The following is a 23,152-nucleotide window of genomic DNA, read 5'->3' on the forward strand; positions in this document are numbered from 1 at the left end:
GCTTAATCTTGCTCGGTCAATAGACTCCCGATTCCACTGCTACCCAAATAAATGTCACGTTGTGCTGACATATGGGGAATAAGATAATCCACGGAGGCTGAGTGATCCATTAATAACATCATCGGCGGACGTGACTGATAAGGAACGTATAAAAACGACACAGTGTCCGCACTTTGAGCAGATTACCGCATTCCGAGGAATTGGAGTGAAAATGTCAATCGACGCATCGATGTTCGAGAAATCGCTGCAGAGACGCCAATTCGATTAGGAGGCGATGGCGATTCTCCCATGAGCCGATGACCCGTCCTCCGGACCACAACAAAAAAAGTAAAACGCGAAGCAGGATAGGAATGCGACCACGGAGAGGAGGAATTTTTAAGCATCGGAAAAGAACGCAACGTACATAGTTGGCTAACTGCAGGCACGTAGACTGTAAGTGGGGATTATTTTTGTGTGTAGCCCCCACCTCCCCGAAAGTATTCACTTGCACCGAATTTATGCCACAGGAGACAACTAAATTAGGAAAACTAATACGTTGAACTTGTTGCAGCTATTAAAAGTTCTATACTGACAATGAGTGAGGTCAGGTCTCAGATCCGATTTCCTCAAAGTTAGACAATATTAACTACAACCGCAAGCTCCATAAAGGTTAACTTTTTTTCGACGAATCAGGAGGATTTCGGAAATGAAAGCCTGGAGTGGGATAGTACAAAAATATTGAAATCGATTTTTCATCGAAATGAAAAGCTCGAACGTTCAACAAAAAACAAAATTTGTGCTATTGGATCGATCAATCGAAAAAATCGACGATTATGTTTTAAATAGCTTGTACAAAAAATGTTTATTAATCATTCAAAATACACTCAATACACGCATTTGAGTAGTAAAAAAATCTCATTAGAATACATGCGTTAATTATAAGACCTAAATTTTTTCTAAAGCACACACATTTAAGTTTTGGGATCACCGCTGGGAACCATTCGACTTCACTAACATTTTTAAGAACGATCAACTGATTGAGATCCTTCCTGATAATCGAGGGTTTGCCTTTCCTATTTTACCAGCCTCTCAGAGATCTATCACAAGGTATGGGTGACGATATGCCGGCAGTGATTCTACTGAGTTCATGGTCGAAGTTGAAACATTGAGTTTGGATCGAAACTCGAAGATCATGACTGAAACTCTATTTCTTCGACCTTTGACTATTAAAACTCGATTTTTGATCTTAATCGAAATCGATTTTTCCATCACTAGAAAGGTAGAGAAACTATAACAGCAACGACCAGAATAGCTAATAGCTCTCGCATTTTATTATTCCAGACAGACGTAAAAACATAGTAACGATGATTTTCTCCGCGTCGTAAAACATGTATGTTCTAAATATCTATAGCAATATAAGCCTAGCTCGTAGCCTCCGAGTCTTCGCGTCGTACGAATAAATTTTCCTGTGAAAAATTACCAAGGTTGTACATTTTCATTTCAACATGGATTTTCACGAAGTTAAAGCCGAATCAATTGAATTCAGGAAAAGAGGTTTTCATGGCCCCGAATTCATTTCATTAATGAAGGCGAAATTATTAATAAAGAAAAGATTTTGCAATGTCCAATTGGATTGAGTACCTACCACGCGCTTCAACGCTACTGCGGCATCACCATGTTCACCATTACCATCACACTGGTTCCACACTCAAAATCCAGAGCACTGGTTCGTGTAAAACAGTAGCGTTGAAACGCGTTGTACCCAATGGAAAGTTTATGTGGACATTGCAAAATCTTTTTTCATAATGCTTGTAAAATTTTCCACAATATCACATCTGTCAACGTAGAATCTATGCGAAATTATTGTTATTGTTTTCATACTATATATAGATTCATAGTTTCCCGAACGGAATCGATGAATAACTGTCACGCATCAGAGACACCCAGTCAGCTATCGCTTCACACAGCGTAGGCAGTGGAGGGTGACCACGGGCGGCGAGGGATGATCAGTTGAGGCAAGAGCAGATAGCTTCGGCGCAGCAGTCGGACGGCACGTGACTGAAAGGTTGAAGGGAGAAGAGGGAGCGCTCAATGGACTACGCACGAGTGTGACCTTCGAGCCGTGACACATCCGAGAACAGTTGAACGACTCACAGCGCAAGAGAGGCGAGTACGATACGCCAACGCTGCGCCTCTAGACGTAAAATTAAACAAAACATCGAGAGGAGATGGTGACCTCTCAATGCAGCTTCGATAGTGTCTTGCTTGTTCGTCTAACGTACCCATTTTCTTCGTCAATATCTAGTTTATTGTGCAAGTTATTAAGCCCCAAAGTGGGGAATGGAGATTGTCATTTACCGGCTGCCTCTGTTCTTCACAGCAGCAGAGTATTTGGACATTTTTAAGGAATTGCGTAAAAACTGCTACAGCCACAAATGATAAATTTCAAATCATGCCTCCATCGGAGATATTGTTAATTTATTCAACATTATTAAAATCTTCGAGTTTATGATTGCGATGAAACACACGAACTACATGTTTTTCGATCGCGCCTCCACTTCGGGACGAAATATTTAACATAAAATCGAGAAGAAATGAGCTCTTCCCATACACCTTACAGGTGAGCGAGGATTTCTAGTTTTTCAACCATAATCAAATTTATTTGGCAAGTTATAAATCCCGCAAGTAAAGAATGAAAAAGGTAAACACCAAATCAATTAAGTAAAATATCACGACAAATCAGACTAAATCAATCGGCTGTATACTGTCTCGTGCACCGACGCCTTACTGAAAACTCACACAATCATTATGAAGTTCTGAGGATGCATAGAGTTGGTCCTCTGAAGAATTTATCTGCTCCTCAAATACGAAATTTAATTTCAGAGAGAACACTGAGGTAAAATTTCATATTTGTATATACGGTGAACATTTCAAGTTGATTGCATAAGTTTTTTTTTTACAATGAATACATCATGAAATCACACCATTCCCCAGAAAGAGAAAAAATAGAACTGTAAAAGCTAAATATGTATTGAACTCTGGTTCATATCAAGGTGCAACACAATGCATGTAAATAAGCCCTTATGCAGAAGTCAGAGCAAACATTCGCATAAAACACAAATGAACCGAATAAATTGTGTGAAAATTATTCTTCATTCCGTTAATTTTCCCCGCTCAACACAACGTGATCCTTAGCTCTTCAAGCCTTGATACTGACAAAAATACATTTTATGAAACTAGAGCTTAGGAATTGAAGAGTATAAATGTGTTGAAATCAGACCCAAGTATTCAGGAAGAGCAAGAATCCACTCTGTAGTATCAGTGAGGAAATATTGGTATCGTAGGGATGCAAATTAATTCAGCGGAACACTAATTAGAACTACCATAAGCTAACACGAACTCGCGTGAACCAGTGAAAGTTGCGAGAAATAGCATAAACACGCTAGTTTAGAATAACGCTAGTTTATAACTGGAAGCAGGGATGGGTAAGATAACAATAAAATGTGTCTTGGCTTAGTTTTCGAAAAATCTCAATTCAATCAGAATATTAACTAAAATTTTAGTAATGGACTCTTTACAGATGCAAGTATCTTTGCTGGTTGTTTTCATAATAAAATGTCGTTGCGTCGAACCAATCTCAGGATTGTTGATCGGTGATGGTACTGATGAAGTCATTTTATCATCACGCACATAAATTTCGGGTGATAGCCTTTATTATGGCTTGTTTCTCCGTGGAATTCAAACAGCTCTATTATCGATATTCGATCGAAATATATCTTTCGACCATATAAAAAATCTAACAATGGATTAAATTTAATTTTAAAAATCTATCATTTACATAAATCTATCAATCAGTCGTTTCGTTTCGCCGATCTCCTAGTTTCAAAGTATTTAGATAAAATCGAAAATCGAGTTTAATAATATAAAACAGGAAATTCATTACTGGCCAGAATCTTCGTGTTTAGATCCAAACTCGATTTTTTAACTTCGATCTTACCCATTTCGTCTGATCTCAGCAGCATCACTATTGGCCTATGATAACGCCATCTGTCCCCACTTTTATCGAAGGGCAGTACAATTGGAAATCCACGACCTCGATCATCAAGAAGGCATCTCAATCAGTCGATCTTTCTTGAAAATTTCAGTGAAGCCGAACGGTTCCAAGCGGTGATGCCAAAAATTTTATGTGCGGGTTATGTTATCGATAAAGTTTTACTACTAATTATTAAATAATGTATGTGATCTGGGTATTTTTTCTACTATTCAAATGTGTATTTTGGGCGTTTTTCCAATTAATAATAAAAATGTTTTTATAAATGGACTGTATTAAAAAAAATAAACTCGACTATTTTTCGATTAATCTATCTCTTGGTTCAAATTTCAATGTCGAATAATCGAGATTTTAATTTCGATCAGAAATCGATTGCTCGAAGAATAGTTTTCTACCGAGATTTTTCCATCACTAGATAAGTGGCATCGCCTCACGATGAAGTATCGGGTGTCGATCCCGTGGTCTGCTGAAAAGGCGGTCACTGCGTCTCGTTCTCCTTCGCATCCGTGTTAGGATGGGGAAGTGGCGAAGGTCGCCGGGAACTCGTGAGTGCATGTCAGTGGGGGATGGATTAAATGCTCGCCTGCGATTCCGTGGCACGACCGTAGCGGTTCCGGTTCATTTCCGGCGCTATGGCGTACCAGCGTGAAACGTTGTGAAAAGTGGTTGTAGGGCAGAGATAAAAAGATACTGGGAGGAAAAAAATTAATATTTAGGGTAGACATATTATAAAAAAAACATTTTTATTTTAAGCAGTTGGAGCGAGATGTTCTGAGTGCTTAATAATGGAATAAGAAGTAAGTCTAATCTGGTCTAATCTGCCAGGACTGGTCTTCTGTATGTATTAGGTTTGCAGCGCGTTAGCCTGTGAAGTCACTCTTTAGGGCCTTTCTCAGTCGTACCTCAGAATGGGGAGCAACGGAATTCCGCAGGTCCCCATTCTGTGTTCGCTCCCAAGTGTTTCTGGGATGGGGTTTGGTGCGTTCCACGCGGAATCTCTGCGCGCACGCTCCTCGATTTGGTCTCGGCGCTGAGGGTACAGTAGGGTAGTTTCCTTCATCAAAGAAAACGAAAGGCATTGATTGCTAATCGTTACCCACCATTAAGTGTATTCATAATATACAAATTATTTGGTTTTAGAAATACCAGTTTAGACGAATGGCAATGGTAAATTTTAACCGCATTTGACAAAGGCCAGATAGGCGCCCATGCGATGCCACTCCACGTGACGTCAGAGGGACCTAGTTTCTATACGAGTAGATAGGAGTTTTACATCGTCTGAGATTACCAATGCATGCATGAGGCACAGAGCTCAGGGAAACATTTCTTAATGATCACCTATTAAAACTGACTATGATCGGAAAGTTTCCTTCGTATGATAGGGTAATAATAATACTTATTTAAGCCAAGCGCTAGCTGCTAGCTAAACTTTGCTACCTGCTAGCAGCCTGCAGCGTAGCGGCGCTCAAAGCCTCGCCCCAAGGTCACCTCACACGGTGGCAGCAAGAACCAGAATGACGTCACACGGGCTTTTCTCAGCATTCATACTTAGCCGTCGCGTTTTCGTGCGCTGGAAAGTTTTCACTTTTCATTTAATCGCGAAAAACAGATATCGTAATTTTAAAATATAAAAGCGAGAAATACGTACTCCAGGAGTACCTAATAATCTTTCGATTTAGGCAAATAAAAAAATTATAGGAAACCACCGCGGGATAAAAAACGTGCGAAAACGGACTAAAAATAGCCAACCCACAAAACGGTAGACAAAGAGCGGCAAAGCACAATTAATTCGTGCCTCCTCACTACAGTGGTTCTCCTCTGCAAAACTCTAGCAATTAGCAAAAGGTGCCGAAACACAACGACATACAAGAGCGCAACAACGACATGCGACAAGGCAACGTCCGGCAGCGCAGCAGAGTCGACCTGGCTGTGGAACCTCAACATGAGAAACAGTCAATTAATGAATGCATATTTCGGGAATTTTCCAAGTACCATCAGCACGTGTTGTTTTGATCCAAGGGCCCTGCTTCGTCAGAAATTAACGATACGTAGGAGGTATTTGCATGCAGTAGACGTGTCAACTGCGAGCCATTAGTGACCCGAACCTGTTTTTATATTCTCGTTGTAAACTAGTAAATTAAGACCTCCTCGTAAATTTCCCCAAACTCTTAAATTTTCATTTATATGCTATAATTCTACCAAATTAAGACCGAAGAAACTCACTATATACGGTGCAAGCATGTATTACATATTTTAAACATCTTGATCTTTCAGTATAAGAAAGTTGTTTTCATATTTACACTTAAACATTTATTAAGCCTTTTACGAGGTGGAATAGTTTCCACTTCGCTTATTTTCGAATCTGAATTAAGTTCTGTTAATTCAATTGCATGGCTTACTTTGATTTCTTCTGATTATTATGGTCCATATAAGTCTGCAAGTTCTGTAAATTGGTAGCTTTAACGCAATAAAACTAAAATCACCCCTTGAGGACTATATTTAATTCACTATCCTGTATTCGAAGGACAATATACGTCTTAGGAAATAAACGAATACAAATAATGTCATTACATATGAATGAACATTGAACAACTTAGTGGTTGATAAAATAATTATGGAATGCCAAAAAAATTATTCACAAAAAGTCTTTCAAAATCAGTCGGTAGAAGATAGTTAAGAAGCACAATTTGCTACTTATTTCAATAGGAAATTAAGAATATAGGTTACATAGTTCCGAGTATATTTCCATTAATAAATATGCAGCACTAATCGTCGTGACGGATGGTTGTGACGTGAAGATCCCTCAAATAATGTAAAGTTCCTTGAAAATCTCAAATCTCTCTTCATCACACGCCTTCCCTCTTAAACTTTCTTTTTAGCAATCCACTTCTTTTCATCATCAACGTTACACGGTTAAGTGAGCAATGCTAACTATTTTTTTTATAAAAACGTTTTTATCATGATTGCTTTAGTTCCTTCTCATTCTTTTGTTATTATTTTTTTTTCAATCAATGTGTGAGTGAAAGTTGATGCAAACAAATTTTATGTTATGACTCTTCATCATTCTTCTTCGTGATCACGGCGCTGCCATCGGATTTTGGTGGCAATTTTTTGAACTGGTCTTCATACTTGATTTGAAATCCTGAATGACAATCTCGATACAGATAAAATTATAACATAGTGTTATAATATTGCTTTTTCATCTGGTTTTGACTTATCCTGAAAATTTCAGCTTGATAGCTAATCGTAAAGTGGGTTAAAATTGAGTTGCAAGTTTTGACCTGGAAAAGATGACAATCCACAAAGCGAGTTTATAAAAACGTTTTAGAAAAAGGATAAATTGAAGGATCGGTTTATTTATTATTAATTCATTAAAATCCATGATTATTATTCACGAGTAATATGCTCGATAATCCGGACTTATTCTCTTCCTGCCAAGCGAACGATCAGCTTTAACTGCACACGATGAAGGCGAAAGTGGAATGCCATATGTGTGCCTACTCGCGGGAACGGAAGCGAAAACAATGGAGCGCGGGTCGGCGCTGTTTGTTGCTTGAGTTCGTTAATGAGCATTCAAGGTCATTGCAATGTTGGCTTCATATGCAGAGAGAAAATGAAAGGCCCGAGGAGCTCCCGCGATCCAGGCTGATCTGTGCGCGTAAATAAACCGTAAAATTGTCTCTCGGCAGCGATTCTTCCGGTTTTCCTTCTGCGTTTACCCATTTTTCTGGACAATATTTCGCCAACGGTCCAGGTGGCTTCCTCAGGTCCACTGAAGTGCCGATGCAGAATTTGGTCTTCTATATATACGCCCTGTTTTGCGTCTATTTTGTGGAGGTGTGTTCCGATAGGTCGAAAAGAGCAAAGTACTGAAATTGCAAAAACACCGGGAAACTTCGGCCGTATACTTCGTACGATTCAGGCTTCACGTGACTAGGTATTTGAATATTTACTGAATTTCCGGATGCTCAAGTTTGCAAAATCAAATTGCAGAGGACTCATAGTTACAAGATGTTTACATAATATAGGGTTGGATTATGAGGTAACTTTTATTTGCAGGAATATAATAAATTTTAAATCCCTTTAGCACTACAAACTGCACGTACGGCTGTCAAAATGGTGACATTGTCATCAATGACATTGCTTCCTCACACGGATTTTTATATAATCTATTTTTTGTATGGAGTAGGCAATAAATTATTGGAATATTATTTGCCGTATTAGTGAATTGAATTAGAAAAGACTAATTTCCTTCTGTAAATAAGAAAATAGATCAAAGAAATTAACCCAAACAAAATCTATCATTTTTATATCCAGTTTTTATCGTTGCTTGTAGTGCTGTCAACGATAAAAATATCTATGGACTTCACCCATCGCAAGCATACGTTCCGATTATTATATGTGTTGACAAGCAAAAGTCTTTCCATTTCTTTCAGCTCAATATTGCCGTTAGCAAGTCAGAGAATAGAAGTAACGGTTTCATTCGCGAATATTAGCGTTTGTCCGCAACGGATGGACTTACCATTACATCATTTACAACTACGTTTCAGACTGAGATAATACTTCCGTAAGTCTTATGCATCAGGAAATAAAAACTTCCTACATCGTACACGACTATTTCTCAATTTAATTACAAAGTCTCTTATCTTGGCAAGTAGACCTTACAACCCAAATTATGTCCAATTTTCGCCATCTTGGTATAAATCCCAACAGAGCGCAGTGTTATCATAATGATATTGGCATACAGATAGCCTAATTCCGTCGTCACAGATAACTAAGAAGACTTTACTTATTATCTAAAGCTTCGGGAACCTTATCTCAATCCTAATGAAATATCTTTTGTGTTTCTGCTGTTTGGGAATCCAGTAGGGTAGTTTCCTTCATCAAAGAAAACGAAAGGCATTGATTGCGATTCGTTACCCACCATTAGTGTATTCATAATTTACAAATTATTTGGATTTACAAATCTCAGTTCAGACGAATGGCGTTGGCCAATTTTAAACGCATTTGAAAAAGGCCAGATTGACGGCCATGCGATGCCACTCCACGTGACGTCACAGGGACCTAGTTTCTGCACGAAAGGATAGGAGTTATACATCGTCTGAGGTTACCAATGCATGCATGAGGCACAGAGCTCAGGGAAACATGTCTTAATAATCACCTATTAAAACTGCCTAAGGTCGGAAAGTTTTCTTTGTTTGATAAGGTATTAATAATCCTTATTTAAGCCAAGCAGGATGCTAGCAGGGTACTCTGCTACCTGCTAACATACCGCATCGTATCAGCGCTCAAAGCCTCGACCTCGACGAAAGGTCAACTCACACGGCGACAGCGGGAACTAGAATGACGTCACACGGGGTTTTCCCAACACTCATGTTTAGCCGTCGCGTTTTCGCGCGCTTGAAAATTTTCACTTTTCATTTAATCGCGAAAAATAGATATCGTCATTAAAAAATCTTAAGTCGTGAAATACCTACTCCAAGAGTAATAATCTTTCGATTCAGGCAATAAAAAAATAATTGGAAAGCACCCTACTGAAAGACTTTCCTCCTCCATAGATAAACCTGGCCCTTGCGTAGATACATCGAACCATGGTTCCGCCATCAGTGGCCCTCGTCGCCCTAATCACAGCTCCCTCCCTTCCCTTCCAACCCTATCCTCACCCCCGAGGCATCGGCGCTCCTTTCATTTTTCCCACCAACCCTTAAATCCCCAGGATGACTAGGCCAATCAGTTTAGATACTTGGATCCTTCCCCTCGCTACATGTATCCTACAAAGTGTCTTCGCTCTGGGTCGTCATCCTCTGCGGGAAAATGGCGGTCTATTGCAGTGGGTAGAGCTTTGGGCTACAGACCTTTGGGCCTGGTATTTTACATCTCGGCTGATATCTTCGGACGTTAAAATAAAAATTCCTCGAAGTTAGAGATGACCCAGGGAAAGGAACTGGAACCACTTACCTGAACTTTGAACTTTCACATCACTCAATTTAGTCTGGGATGAGCTCTACCTTCACCAATCCACCAAAATGCTCGGGTTTTATGTCTGGAGTGGGTAGGTGCGAGAATTGAGGGGAGAATCGCGTCAAATCAAGCCCGTGATTCTGGCACGCATATCCTGGGTAACTTTGCTTCACGATTCTTTTTTCCTCGGATCCTTACATAGAATACGTTCAAGTCATATTCACCATAAGATTTCTGTGTGGACTGATAGCTATTTCCATTTTCGCTAATTTATCCGATTGCTCGACGATCACATAGCACTATAGGTAGTCAATGAATGGGATCGAAGGTAATAAAATCAATAGAAGTTAGATATAATAAATTCCATACGATTACTTCATATCGATTTTATATTAATGTTATATGTCACCGATACCACTGATAATTCCAATTGTGGTTACCCAATGTTTTTTTCCTCCAATGCGCGCGATGCATCTTGGACTCTGACAGGCGTTGAAGACTATTTTTCCGGAAACTGGTTCTATGTTCCCCTGCGGCACGTGTAGACTGGCAGCAGGAGAAACTGGTGCGATGAATGATCCAGAATTCTATTAATAATGGCATTGAATACTCAAGGACTTCAATCGGTCGGCGAGATATAATTGATTATTCATTCGCAATCACCTGCCTCATTCAACGCGGCATAATTGGGTCAGTTGGCCTGTTTATTGCAATTCGGGCATAAATTAAGAAAGAGACTCGGAGTGTATGACAATTCTTATCTCTTTGAGAATTTTTGTAGAGACATAATTTGGAGTATTTATATCCGTTTTTCCACATTCATTCATTATTTTTTACGTACAGCTCTTAACAATTACTGGAAATTGCTCTCGAAATGTCCTCGGGTAATGGCTACTGAACGTTATTTTCTGCTTTTCGCAGTCTAAAATTCTTGCAAAAGGCTTAATAAATTTTCAATACGTACTCTTTTTGCTGAGGTTAATGAGTTTTACCAAATAATTCCCGTTCGTCAAAATGAGACAAAAACTTTTCAATCCCACTATAGGGGCGGGAGCGGCGATGAATATGTGCTCGTAATTAATGTTTCGCAATGAATGTCATGGATAGTTTTTGAAGGAAGCATTGCTTCATTCCGATTCTTCTTTCCGACATTCTCGCAGCTCATTCTTATCAATGAATGCCGATCCACGTTGACAAACGCCTTCTGTAAGTCCACGAACGTTCTTGGGCTTGTTTTTTGACCATTCTCTTCTCTAAGAGCAGCCAAAAGGCCAATATTTCCTCTCCTGTGTCGTCGCTTTGTCTGAATCTGAATTGGTCCTCATCCAAGTACTCTTCTGCTCTTTGTGCTATTCTTTTAAAGATATTTTGGGCGCGTGTGTTGTTTGGCTTATGGCCTTAAACTTTCGACCGTTCTTTCCTTTTCGGGAATCGTGATTATGACGTTCTTATCGAAGTCCTATGGTATCTTACCTGTTTAATATTTTCCCGATAGTTTGCACGGCTGGTTCAAGTTCTTTTCTGCTGCACATTTTATCAGTTCTTTTGGAATATCGTCAATCACAGATTGATGTAATCAATCCCACATTTATCACTGCTGCGTCGGCTTCTGATATTAAAATCAGGGCTTCCATTTCATCTCTGTCCACTTCCCTTACGTTTTTGATAGCTTTCGTTCTTAGGCACTCTCCGTTATGCTACTCTTCCAGATGTTCTTTCCATGCCTTCACATACTTTGTCTTCGTTTTCAATCATCAGTTATCCATTTTTTCTCCGAGGGTTTACTTTTACTCCAAAACATGAATACGTTGACACACACAGGGAGGGAGTGAGGCTTTATTTGTAGGCTCTTTTCCGCGCGCTAAGTAGTTGTGATGAATCAGTATAATTTGTTGGTACTGTCACTATTAATACCACAAATTGAGAAATCTTCACCTTAAATAATCTTTTTCACTTGACATTAGGCTTACGCCTTTATATTTCACTCGACTGTTTGATTTGTGATTTAGATTCGCGGAGTTGTAGTTTTGCAACATTTGCTGTCTTTGATGAAAACGTTATTGTAAGCACGATTTCCTTAGTTTCTCAACCTCTAACATTCTGATGAAAATCGTTTATATCCATAGGTGAAATATAAGTTTTCTATGGCTCATATATTTAATAATTAAGAATGATTTCCAAGCATAAAGGCGCCTTAGCAAGATTAAATGGTTGGAGTTCTGGTTATAGAGGACATAGAAAGGTGGACTTTCTCTTCCCTTCAACAAATGAAAACATCACGCTAGCTTGCTTCTAATGCTTTTGGTGTTAGAAGCTTTGAAATATTGGTAAGCGACTATATCTGGGCGTTGTCTTTATGACCTTTTTTTGTGGCAGTAAAACTTTTGCTGAAAAAGGCGAGACGCATTACTAATACGCGTTCTTTTATTAAAAAATGAAGTGGACGTGATTAGCATCTGATGATTACGTTTTCCATTCATTTAACATGTCGTTTTTCATGACATCAGTGATATCATCAGGACCTAGATACTATATGAGATTAGATAGGAGTTTTACAACGTCTGAGATTACCAATGCATGCATGAGCCACATATCTCAGGGGGAACATGTCTTAAAAATCACCTATTAAAACTGGCTAATGTCGGAAAGTTTTCTTCGTTTGATGAGGTATTAATAATCCTTATTTAAGCCAAGCGCTACCTGCTAGCAGGGTGCTCTACGCTACCGCCATGCTCTGCAGCAAGCATCCTGCATCGTGGCGGCGCTCATAGCCTCGCACCCAGGTGGCCTCACACAGTAGCACCCAGACGTCACACGGGATTTTCCCAGAATTCATACTTAGCCGTCGCGTTTTCGCGCGCTTGAAATTTTTCACTTTACATTTAATCGCGAAAAACAGATATCGTCATTAAAAAATCTAAAAGCGTGAATTGCGTAATCCAGGAGTAATAATCTTTCAATTTAGGCAATAAAAAAATAATAGGAGACCACCGTATTGGGCCGCCATCCACTTTATGAGTGAGAGATGTCACGTCTCATGTTGTGGCCGACTAAATCTTCCCGTGTTCTCCTTGGGGTTTTTAGAAGACTCCTATTTTCATCTACTTTTCTTATTGAATGAAATAAAATGACTTTTAAAATTCGAAGAATCAAGCGAGATGGAGTGGAATTGACAGTGTTTCATTAAAATGACTTTGTTTTATTTCATTCAACAATGAAACAATTCCACAGAATAACGCCTGAGACCGTATCTTATGCTTTTCTTAGTCATTCCGAGGAGATAGACGCGCCAAATGTGGGGCTACGTCAAACCAAATTCACGATTGTTGACTTATCATGATGATTGAATCAAAGAATGATTAGGCTAAATCACTACCAAATTTTTTTCTGGGTAAAACATTCATGTTTTTTTTGGGAAAATCACAGGAAGAAGCAGCCTCTTAGCTCGTAATATATTTGGGGTAGGAAAGGGAAGGATATTCTTTTATCCAGTGGCGTAAATAGGGATACTTATGCTTTGGGGGGGATGGGAGGGCCTGCGGTGGTGACCCAACCCCCGCGCAAAGGGGAGTCCTGGAAATTTAAAAAAAATTACATGCCTGGAAATACATCTTACATCATTTTGGCATTTAAAAGTTAACTTTGAGCAGATGCAGTTCATATGTGTCAAAACAAGACAATAGTTTTAAATATTTTTTTATTTCTCTGAGGCTTTGGGGGGGGGGAGGGGAGGGATCTTTCCCCCTCCCCCCCCCCATAGTTACGCCACTGCTTATATTTCCCGTGTTCAATTCCCAGGGTTAGCTTTCAACATTCCATTAAGAGAAACATCCTACTTGTAGTGCAGTACAGTTTGGACGATTTCTACGGAATCAGCGTTAATAATTTAATGGAAAATGAAAGAATACATTTTGTTAGGTTCACTAATATATTTGAAAGAGCACGACCCGCGTTTCATGACATGGTTAAATCGTCAGCTGCAATTATCATGCATGTATCTCCTTCGTAGGTGCGACAGTAAGGGCATCTATCTGTCAAAATGTCCGTCCGTCTTACCGTACTTGATATAAAAGGAGATCCATGCATGACAGATGTATGTATCTGACGATATAACTCTGCTATGAAACCCAGGTCTTGCTTTATAAAATTTATAAGTGGACCTGAAAAAGTTATTCTTTCATTTCCATATTGGAAAGGCTTCACATAGTAAAGCTTGAAATCATCAGTTTTATAATATCATACATACAATTTTATAATAATTAATATTTTATTTTGTACACGATACAAAGGCTTGTTTATTTCATTATTTTTTTTCGCCACAGGCAAAACCCTCGGTGGAAAATTGATGAAAAATTTCGACGGTTGCCCTCATTCTAAAACGATGGACTGGGTACGAATTGTGGTTTGTCGCAAGCATGTGATTCACGATTAGCAACCGCTATTTCCTCCATCGAATGACAAAGCGGGGATGAATGGCTCGTCGGAGCAAAACAGCGGAACGTCACGTTCATGTACGTACGAAGGTTACGCCACGCGATAGGATAGTCTGAGGAATGCGGTCTGCGTACATCAAACAAACACAGGGAAAATCGGAAACACTTACTTAGGAAGTTTATCCTGCGATCCCAAACAAACAAGCTCACTCGTATTCTGGCTTACGGCGCGGTTGGTTTAAGATTACGGATTCTAAAAGTTCAATGTGGTTAACGACCTATGGTCAGCTCTTTGAATCTTTGAACGAGGAAAAAGCAGGACTCTCATAAAAGAGTTCGCATAAAACCGAAGCGAAGACTTCAGGGCTGGCTTGTGTAATTAATCGGATATCGATGCGGAATTGCTGAGGTTAATTTGTTTGATCAGGATAACTATAAGTTTGCCAATTATTTCCATGAATATTTTGTCATGGTCTAAATAGAAGAATTTCAAGAAAATTACGATATCCACAAGCAATTATTATGCAAACATTGTTTGCACTCTTTTTCTCACAAATAAAGACGGATAGTCGTCGACAAGGGTGCAGCCAGGAATTTAGGTTAGGGGGGTTTTAGTTGCAACTAATACTGGGGGAGTCTGGGGTGTAGTATACCCTCCAGGGCAAGCGGGAGGTGCGCGGGCTCTCCGCCAGAAAAAAATTTAATAAGATAAATCGTTCAGAATGTTGAGTTTTACAGCCTTTACAGTTATATTTTGTTAATCCTCACTCTATTCTGTAAGCAATAAAGTAAAATAGATTTAATTTAAAAATTTCTCTGAGCTCTGAGGGGGGTTTTATCCCCCAAAACCCCCTCTCGCTGCACCACTGGTCGTTGAGGGACAAGTGTTTGGCAAGAAGGGGAAAAGAAGACCTCGAACAAAATACGTGGAACTGATAAAGAAGGACGAGAAAGAAAAGAAGTACGTAGGTGTGATAAGACTAGCTGATCGGAGTACTGAGTGAAGAACTACATCCAATCATTCTTAGGATTGGTTTGATGAAATCAATAAACAAATTAAAGGAAATTCAGCAGCCCTGAGGATGAGCCCAGGGTCGGAGCTCGAAACGTTGGCTATTATGAATAATTTAACCCGGTGGGAATCCCGAAAAAAATTTACCCACGAGGAATCTAGTTTATTCAGCTGATTATTTATATCTCTGTCCTTCAATTGGTGGTTAGTTCTATCCCTATCCAGCGGAATCCACCCTTTTTTTTCAGATTTTGCTTCCGTAACTAAACGCTTGTTCGTGCCACCTCTATTTTTTCCACAGTTAGGTTGTTTCCTTTGACTTCTTAATTGTCTCAGGTTATCAAACCCCATCTCAAACTCTCTTCTTAAACTACTCCCTCTCTCTCTCTTTCTCTCTCTCCCTCGGCCACTTATTCCCCATTTGACATTTGGCCACACCAACCATTTCCCTCCATCTCTCTCTGAAGCTCCAACCTTCTCCAAATCAGATTTTAGTCCGTGCCACCTTTATCTCTTTCTTCGTCTTCCTCACGGTCTCCGTCCATCAGGGTTCGCTTTCAGAACTTCCTTCATCTTACTTCCGTCTTCTTTCCTCAGCATGTGGCTAAACCATCTTATTCTTCCATCCCTAAATTCACCAACCACCCTGGCTGAGTTCTCTGATCTCCTTATGCAATTTTCTTCATCTCCTCCCTTGCTCATAGTTGGACAAGTGGTTTTGCTCCCATATGCATTAATCTTTCGCTAAACCTTATTTCCGAATACTACAAATTATTTCTTTCTCCTCTGTCTTGTTTAGTATCCACGTCTTTTTTGATCACCCCCTGCCAAACACCCTAGAGATGGCTCGCAGGGTATTATTTAGATGTCTCTGACCCATTGATCTGGATTGTGTAGATTATTGTTTTATGTATTCTAATTTTTATTTGCGGGTTAGGGATTATGAAGAGAACAGCTTATGGCCTGCGTGTAGGCATCTGAGTCAGGCAACTTCAGTCTATTTTTTAAAATCTCAGTTTCCTCTCTATTATCACGCAGAATAATTACTCCTAAGTATTTTAAGAGGTTTACTATATCGAGGTCATGACCTTCTACTTGTATGGGACCTGCATTATTTGGCTTTCTCGTGAAATTCATGTACTTGGTTTTTAGTAATTTACTTTAAGTCCCATTTTTTCCATTTCTTCCATAAATATTTTTGTCAGGTCTTGCAAACTTTCGGCAATTATCGTTACGTCATCAGAAAAACCTCAACTACATACTGCCTAATTTATTTTCTTGCCTCATCATATTTTTCGAGGCATATCTAAATTCACGTTCGTGCGATGGAAATAATGGAGACAGAGTTTGAGCTTCACCATTGCCACCAGGCGACACGTTTCTTTCCTCCAAAGGTTATGAATGTATCCAGCAAGGCATAAAATTTAACGGCCAAACACTCAGGTCCCTAACCTCAGTAAATCAGGTACTAGGCCAGAAATGTGACTCAAAGGCACTAGCCAACTTTCCGGAGGGCTTTGTCGGTATCGAAATTTTATAAATTCGTGACTGAGTGTTCTGAATTAGTTTGTGGCGGATACAGATGGAGGGCGAAGGGGGCGCGCGCCCCCCTTGTGGGCCGCCCGTAGCGCCAAACATTATAGAACCACAATTGTAACTATTTTATATCATAAGATGGCATTGTCTTGTATTTTTACGCAATCACTTTAATTAGAAACTTCTTAAACTTTGCACTTGACTTGATTATATTTTATTACGATGAAAGTAAAGGTAACTCAAGGTATCTTTTGCGCCCCCCCCCCTTGAGTTTTTTTCTGTTTCCGCTACTGGAATTCGTCAAAGTAATCATTCTCATCTCTTTTCACAAGTTACCGTTACTTTCACAGCTAACTTCGTTTTGTTGTCATTAATTTATCAGGCTTCCATCAGAAATTCAATGAATACTTACAAATCCAATTTTAAAATTATAAACAGTAAATCTGCATATTTAAACTATTGCTCAAGTATTGAAATAAACGCTCGCATTTTCGATTGATACACAACTTATACCCGACCTAGATATCGATGCTATTTTCGAGGTAAAAATGGTTTTGGTACAAAAAATACAAAAAGTACCTTTGTGCACCTTTAAGATGATGTATTAACTTCGAAACCTTGGTCGGGAATAAATTTTATGATCGTGGGCAATTATAGGTGTTTATTTGAATATGGAAAATTTCCACTCCACCCCGATTGGATCTAATTCGGATTCAATAATTCCTCTAATATCAAGAGACTTCAGCAACATTCTTCGCAGTTGAAATGTAGGTACGTGAAATAATGAATGGTAGTAAATAATGGTGAAGGACAGGGAATAAATGGGGGGGGGGGGAAGATTTGGATGGCCACCAAGCATAATCCTGTCAATGTTCTAGCGGTTGATGGTCGTCCATCTTAAAAAGAATTGCCAGAGAGGAGCATTAAGGTATTACGAAGTTGGAAACAAGACACTCCTCGCTGAGTTGAAATCGCCAAAAGCAGAGACCTGGAATACGGAGTGAAGGAAACCTGCTGAAATAAGAGTGAGTGAAACTCAACATTTTCTATATGAACCTTGTTTGAAACGTGGAGAGACCAAAAACCGCAGTCTAACCACAATCATCAATTCGAAGGACAGTTTGATGGGCAGATGAGGAACTTAAATCGTGCTGAGAACAGAGATAAGACATTCATAATAGAATCCGTTAATTCAAGCGTGATGCAGTGGAAATTTCCATGCGGAAATAAACACGTGCAATTTTCCACTACGATAAAATTCATTACAACCCAGATGTCAATGCTGCTGCGTCGTTTTTGAAGATCTTTGCAGATGAAGTAGTGACATTGAAACCTATTTAACCTTATAATCTTGGAAAATTGCTAGTGTGTAAGCGAACGAGTGTGTAAGCGAACGAGTTCTCATTTCTTTGAATCCAATGTTTTACCTGTCGTTAAAATATGAAACTCGGGCCTATAATAACTACATCTATGAACGTAGGGAGTGGGAGATCATATTTGACATCATGAGACCATGAACACAGAATCTCCCATCCACATTGAAGGAGCCCAGATCTAGCGATCGACACGCACCTCCGCGGATTAAATCGGAACTACATTGGTTTAACCGTAGCACCGTAGCCTACCTTATGTACGAACATGTACAGTACAGGGATTCGAAATGCTCGAGTTTGTAGATGGGGTATAGAGTTTAATATTTTAAGTGAAGGGCCTCGCACTGAAGGTTCGCCCCTAGCCCCGTACCTGCTAGCGCCGTCCCTGCTCTTTAAAAACTAGATGGCTAGACTTCGTGATTCACCGCGTTACGAAAGGGAATGAATAACTCATTCATTCCGGGAATTAGAAGTCATTGGGTTGAACTTGCTTCACTCCACTATCGCGATGGAAACAAACGTGGGGAGGCATTCCTCCATCAGCAAACACAATGCCCGCGTCGTCCTAACACATCATTTATTGGAAATGTTTCTCTTTTTTTCCCGCATGCGCTGTGATCGGTGATCTTCCAACGAACGCCGCGCGCCGACTGGCACCTACAGGCAATGCTGTGAACTCCTTCCTCAACGAGAATGCTCACGAGGTTTTCAACGACATCAAGGGTCAGCTTTTGAAGCAGATGGGAAACGCCTTCGCCGAAGTAGCCAATTTGCTGCTGTTCAATTTCAGCGAAGACCAGATCTTGCAATGATTCGGCCGTCATACCACAAGAGAATATTCCATTTATTCCGCAGAGAAATTTTTCCTTGGTACATTGAGTTTATGTTTCATTTTTGGAAAAGATTTTATTTCGCAGTGGAATTTGGATAAGTAAACATTTTTTGGTTCCTTGCCGTTTTTATCTGTAATTTTAATAATTTACGTAGTAAATTGTTTACAATATTAATTTTTTTCAATTTCCTCATTTTTATTTGTTTCCAACAGTAAAGCCAAAACCAATAAGCCAATAGAGATAATGTACGATATATATTTGATGGTCCAAGATAAATTTAATTTTGGGTTGGTTAAACCTCAGCCTTAAATACCTGATACCTCAAGATATTTCATATTGAAAATAAATGTGAATTAAAAAAAATTAGCAGCTCGATATTACTGCCACTATAGAAGGATATGGAGTACAACGTTTGCCCTTAGCGGCTGGTAGAAGAGGTTTAAGCATTAAATAATTTATTCATTTTTGCAGCATAATATATATGCCACATAAGGCGGTATATGTACTTTCTTGAATTATGCATGCACCCACGGTCAGAGATTACCGTAAAACTAGGTGCCAGTTTCTTTAATGGAAATACTCGGCAAAATAAAACTGCTTTTAGCGGGACATGTTTTTTACCCACGCGTTTTTTAATATAAATTGGCTATAACAAATAAATGCAAGCTATTTAACGAGAAATGGGTTATTATTTCGCCAAACTTAAAAAGGGCATTCAATTTTAGCACTTTAAAATCCTGGTATTTTCATGAGAAGGTTGTGTGTAATCCAGTTTTTTTATAGAATACATTAAAGTACATTTAGAAGCAGTGGCGTAACAAGGAATAGGCTATGAGGGGGATAAAGTGGTAAGGAAAAGAAAAAGTCTTTATTCGGGGTTCCGGGAAATTTTTTTGAAAAATGGCACGCCCGGAAATATATTTCACATCATTTGGGCTCTTCAAATTTAACTTCAAGCAGATACAGTTATTATGAGTCAAAACTAGACAATGGTTTTAAACAAACATGTTTATCAAAAAACTTTGTGGATTTAATATGAATAATTTGAATCGATTGATTGAACATTCTTCATTCAAAAAATTCTATTTGTCGGTAATTTTCTCGTCGCCTAATGTATGGTGGCTTAAGCAATAAATGAATATGTCGTCTCTGGATGCATATTTTCGGATGCTCTTCACAAACTCTGATCTGGATTCTCACTAAAATTCCTATCTTCAACGTAAACACCTAAGTCCCCGAGGGCCAACGAATCTGAGGGCCCTTTGAGCGTTCACCATCTCTCTTGGCCCTTGATAGAAAAGGACCAGATGGCCACCACGCTGATGTTGATTATTCTCTTATGTTTCCCCTGATAATTAATAAATCGTGTTAGTCACCGTTGGGATGAGAAAAAACATATTCATGCACTTAGGTAAACATAAGTATTATTTAAGATACAATTTTAGGAAATTATCACCGGAAAATTAAAAAAAGTCTCTGCACTATTTTATAAACGGAAAAACCAATAAAAAAATATATTAAAAAATTCCATTCGACGTGTTCTTCGAAACACGTACTCATAAATAAATAGGTAAGTATTGGATAAAATGGTATAAAACGCTTTATGCATCGTCACTAGGGAGTACTTGATGGCTATGTTAATAACTAATGGATAGAAAGTCACGGTATCAGCAGCCCGAATAACGTCATACAAGTACACTTTTATTGTACCCCCATAAGGACCTGCTCCGCAACTGGCCAACTTATTTCAAACGTATGACAATCCAAATTCGGAGGCCCCATCCTGTAAGTACTTCACGGAGGATTCGCCCGAATAGTGGTTTCCTATTATTTTTTTATTGCCTAAATCGAAAGATTATTACTCCTGGAGTACGAATTTCACACTTTTAGATTTTTAAATGACGATAACTATTTTTCGCGATTAAATAAAAAGTGAAAATTTTCAAGCGCGCGAAAACGCGACGGCTAAGTAGGAATGATGGGAAAAAGTCCGTGTGTCGTATTTTATAAGTAGGTACCTAGTGGGTTTTTAATTTTTTAAGCATTTTAGAAGAGTCAAATGATCAGCATTATAACCCTGATAGCTCGAATCCTGATATCTGGACACTCCGGGGAAAATCGACAAGGCTGGCAAATTTTTTAGTCACACCCATTACCAAATTTTGAGGGGGCTCGGGCCCCCTCGGGCCCCATGGTGTCGTCGCCACTGTCGTTGTGTCGTTAATAAATACACATTAATTCTAATATGCCTTTAAGCAAGGCCATGCATAAGGCAGTAACGTAAATTGGAGGCTGCACCCATAACTCTGCCATAAGAAGCTATAAATAGGGTAGTTTCCTTCATCATAGAAAACGAAATGCAATGATTGCGATTCGTTACCCACCATTAAGTGTATTCATAATATACAAATTATTTGGTTTTAGAAATCCCGAATGGCAATGGTCACTTTTATCCTTATTTAAAGAAGACCAATTTGGCGCCCATGCGATGCCACTCCACGTGACGTCACAAGGACCTAGTTTCTATACCAGTAGATAGGAGTTTTACATCGTCTGAGTTTACCAATGCATGCATGAGGCATAGAGCTCAGGGAAACATGTCTTAATAATCACCTATTAAAACTGACTATGCTCGGAAAGTTTCCTTCGCTTGATAAGGTATTAATAATCCTTATTTAAGTCAAGCGCTACCTGCTAGCAGGGTACTCTGCTACCTGCTAACAGCCTGCTTCAGCAGCCTGCGCCTAGCGGCGCACTCGTCCTCGCCCCAAGGTCACCTCACTTTGCGGCAGCGGGAACCAGAATGAATAACACGGGCTTTTCCCGGCATTCATACTTAGCCGTCGCGTTTTCGCGCGCTTGAAAATTTTCACTTTTTATTTAATCGCGAAAAATAGTTATCGTCATTGAAAAATTTAAAAGCGTGAAATACGTACTCCAGTAGTCGATTAATCTCCATCTTTTACTCTATCTTTCCATTTAGGCAATAAAAAAATAAAAGGAAACCACCCTATTCAAGTCACAGCGATGGCTGTTGGGAAATGGGCTGTAAGGCAAAAGGTTGACACTGAACAGAAGTTTGCAGATACGAATGTTGTGATAGAAAAATAGAGGTAAGCTCCTTCCCTTCCTCTTACCCTATGCATTGAGTGTAGCAATTTACGTAATTTGAAACAATGATTTTAACAGAATATGGCTAACATCTACTTTTCAGGAGTTTATAAATACTATGCTCGATATTCCCTAAGCTTCCTGCGCAGGAAGCATTTATTTAACAAACTTCTAAATTGGGCAGACTATGCATATGAAAAGATTTCGGAGTTCCCTAAACACAATTTTGATTTTTAGTGTTTGCAAATATTTTTATTTATTTTTTTCTAATTCCAGGGTCCAATTCGTAATCAGCGACCTTAAAAACGTGCATATACTCCACTTCAGTTTTGATAGCGCAGTGTACCGCACTTTTCATCAAAATAAAACATTGTACGCGGATCCTAACTTGCTCAAAGGGTACCATTTATGCAAAAGTTCAACAATAGTTGAAAATGATTTATTTCGGAAAATTAGTTCAACGTTAATTTTAAATTTTGGATTTGACGATCGATTCTGTATCATTTTGGTGTTTGTCTTTTTATCATTATTCTGTTGACACCTGACTAATAGCCAAATCGTAATAATCATTGTTTATCACATTATCTGCCGGTGATATCGTACGAGATCACTTAAAAATTTACAGATTTCAGGCGAAAGCTTGTATTTCAATTACCTAATTTAAAGCGGAAAAGTTATAATACCTGATATGGATATCAGAGATATATACATAATAGATGTAATAATAAATAAAATTTTTGAGATATTTACTGTGTATGCTTATGTAATTAATTCATTTTACTCTAATTAATATAATAAATATAGAATTGCATATCGAATAATTTTATCGGCTACAGCTTCACAAAAATAAACCATTCCATATC

General features: G+C 38.9%; 1 protein-coding gene across 5 annotated transcripts in view; it reads left to right on the plus strand.

Annotated features, from left to right (window-relative positions):
* LOC124160408 (protein takeout-like) overlaps window positions 1-19,294 on the plus strand; it is a 76,332-nt gene extending 57,038 nt beyond the window's left edge. For all 5 annotated transcript variants that reach the window (XM_046536253.1, XM_046536249.1, XM_046536254.1 and 2 more), the window contains one exon: window positions 19,009-19,294. In XM_046536253.1, coding sequence (XP_046392209.1) covers window positions 19,009-19,157 — 149 coding nt within the window. In that variant the 3' untranslated portion in view covers window positions 19,158-19,294. The remainder of the gene's footprint in view (window positions 1-19,008) is intronic.
* The last annotated feature ends 3,858 nt before the right edge of the window (window positions 19,295-23,152 follow it).

The sequence above is a fragment of the Ischnura elegans genome, chromosome 6 (assembly GCF_921293095.1).
Source record: "Ischnura elegans chromosome 6, ioIscEleg1.1, whole genome shotgun sequence".
Classification (NCBI taxonomy): domain Eukaryota; kingdom Metazoa; phylum Arthropoda; class Insecta; order Odonata; family Coenagrionidae; genus Ischnura; species Ischnura elegans.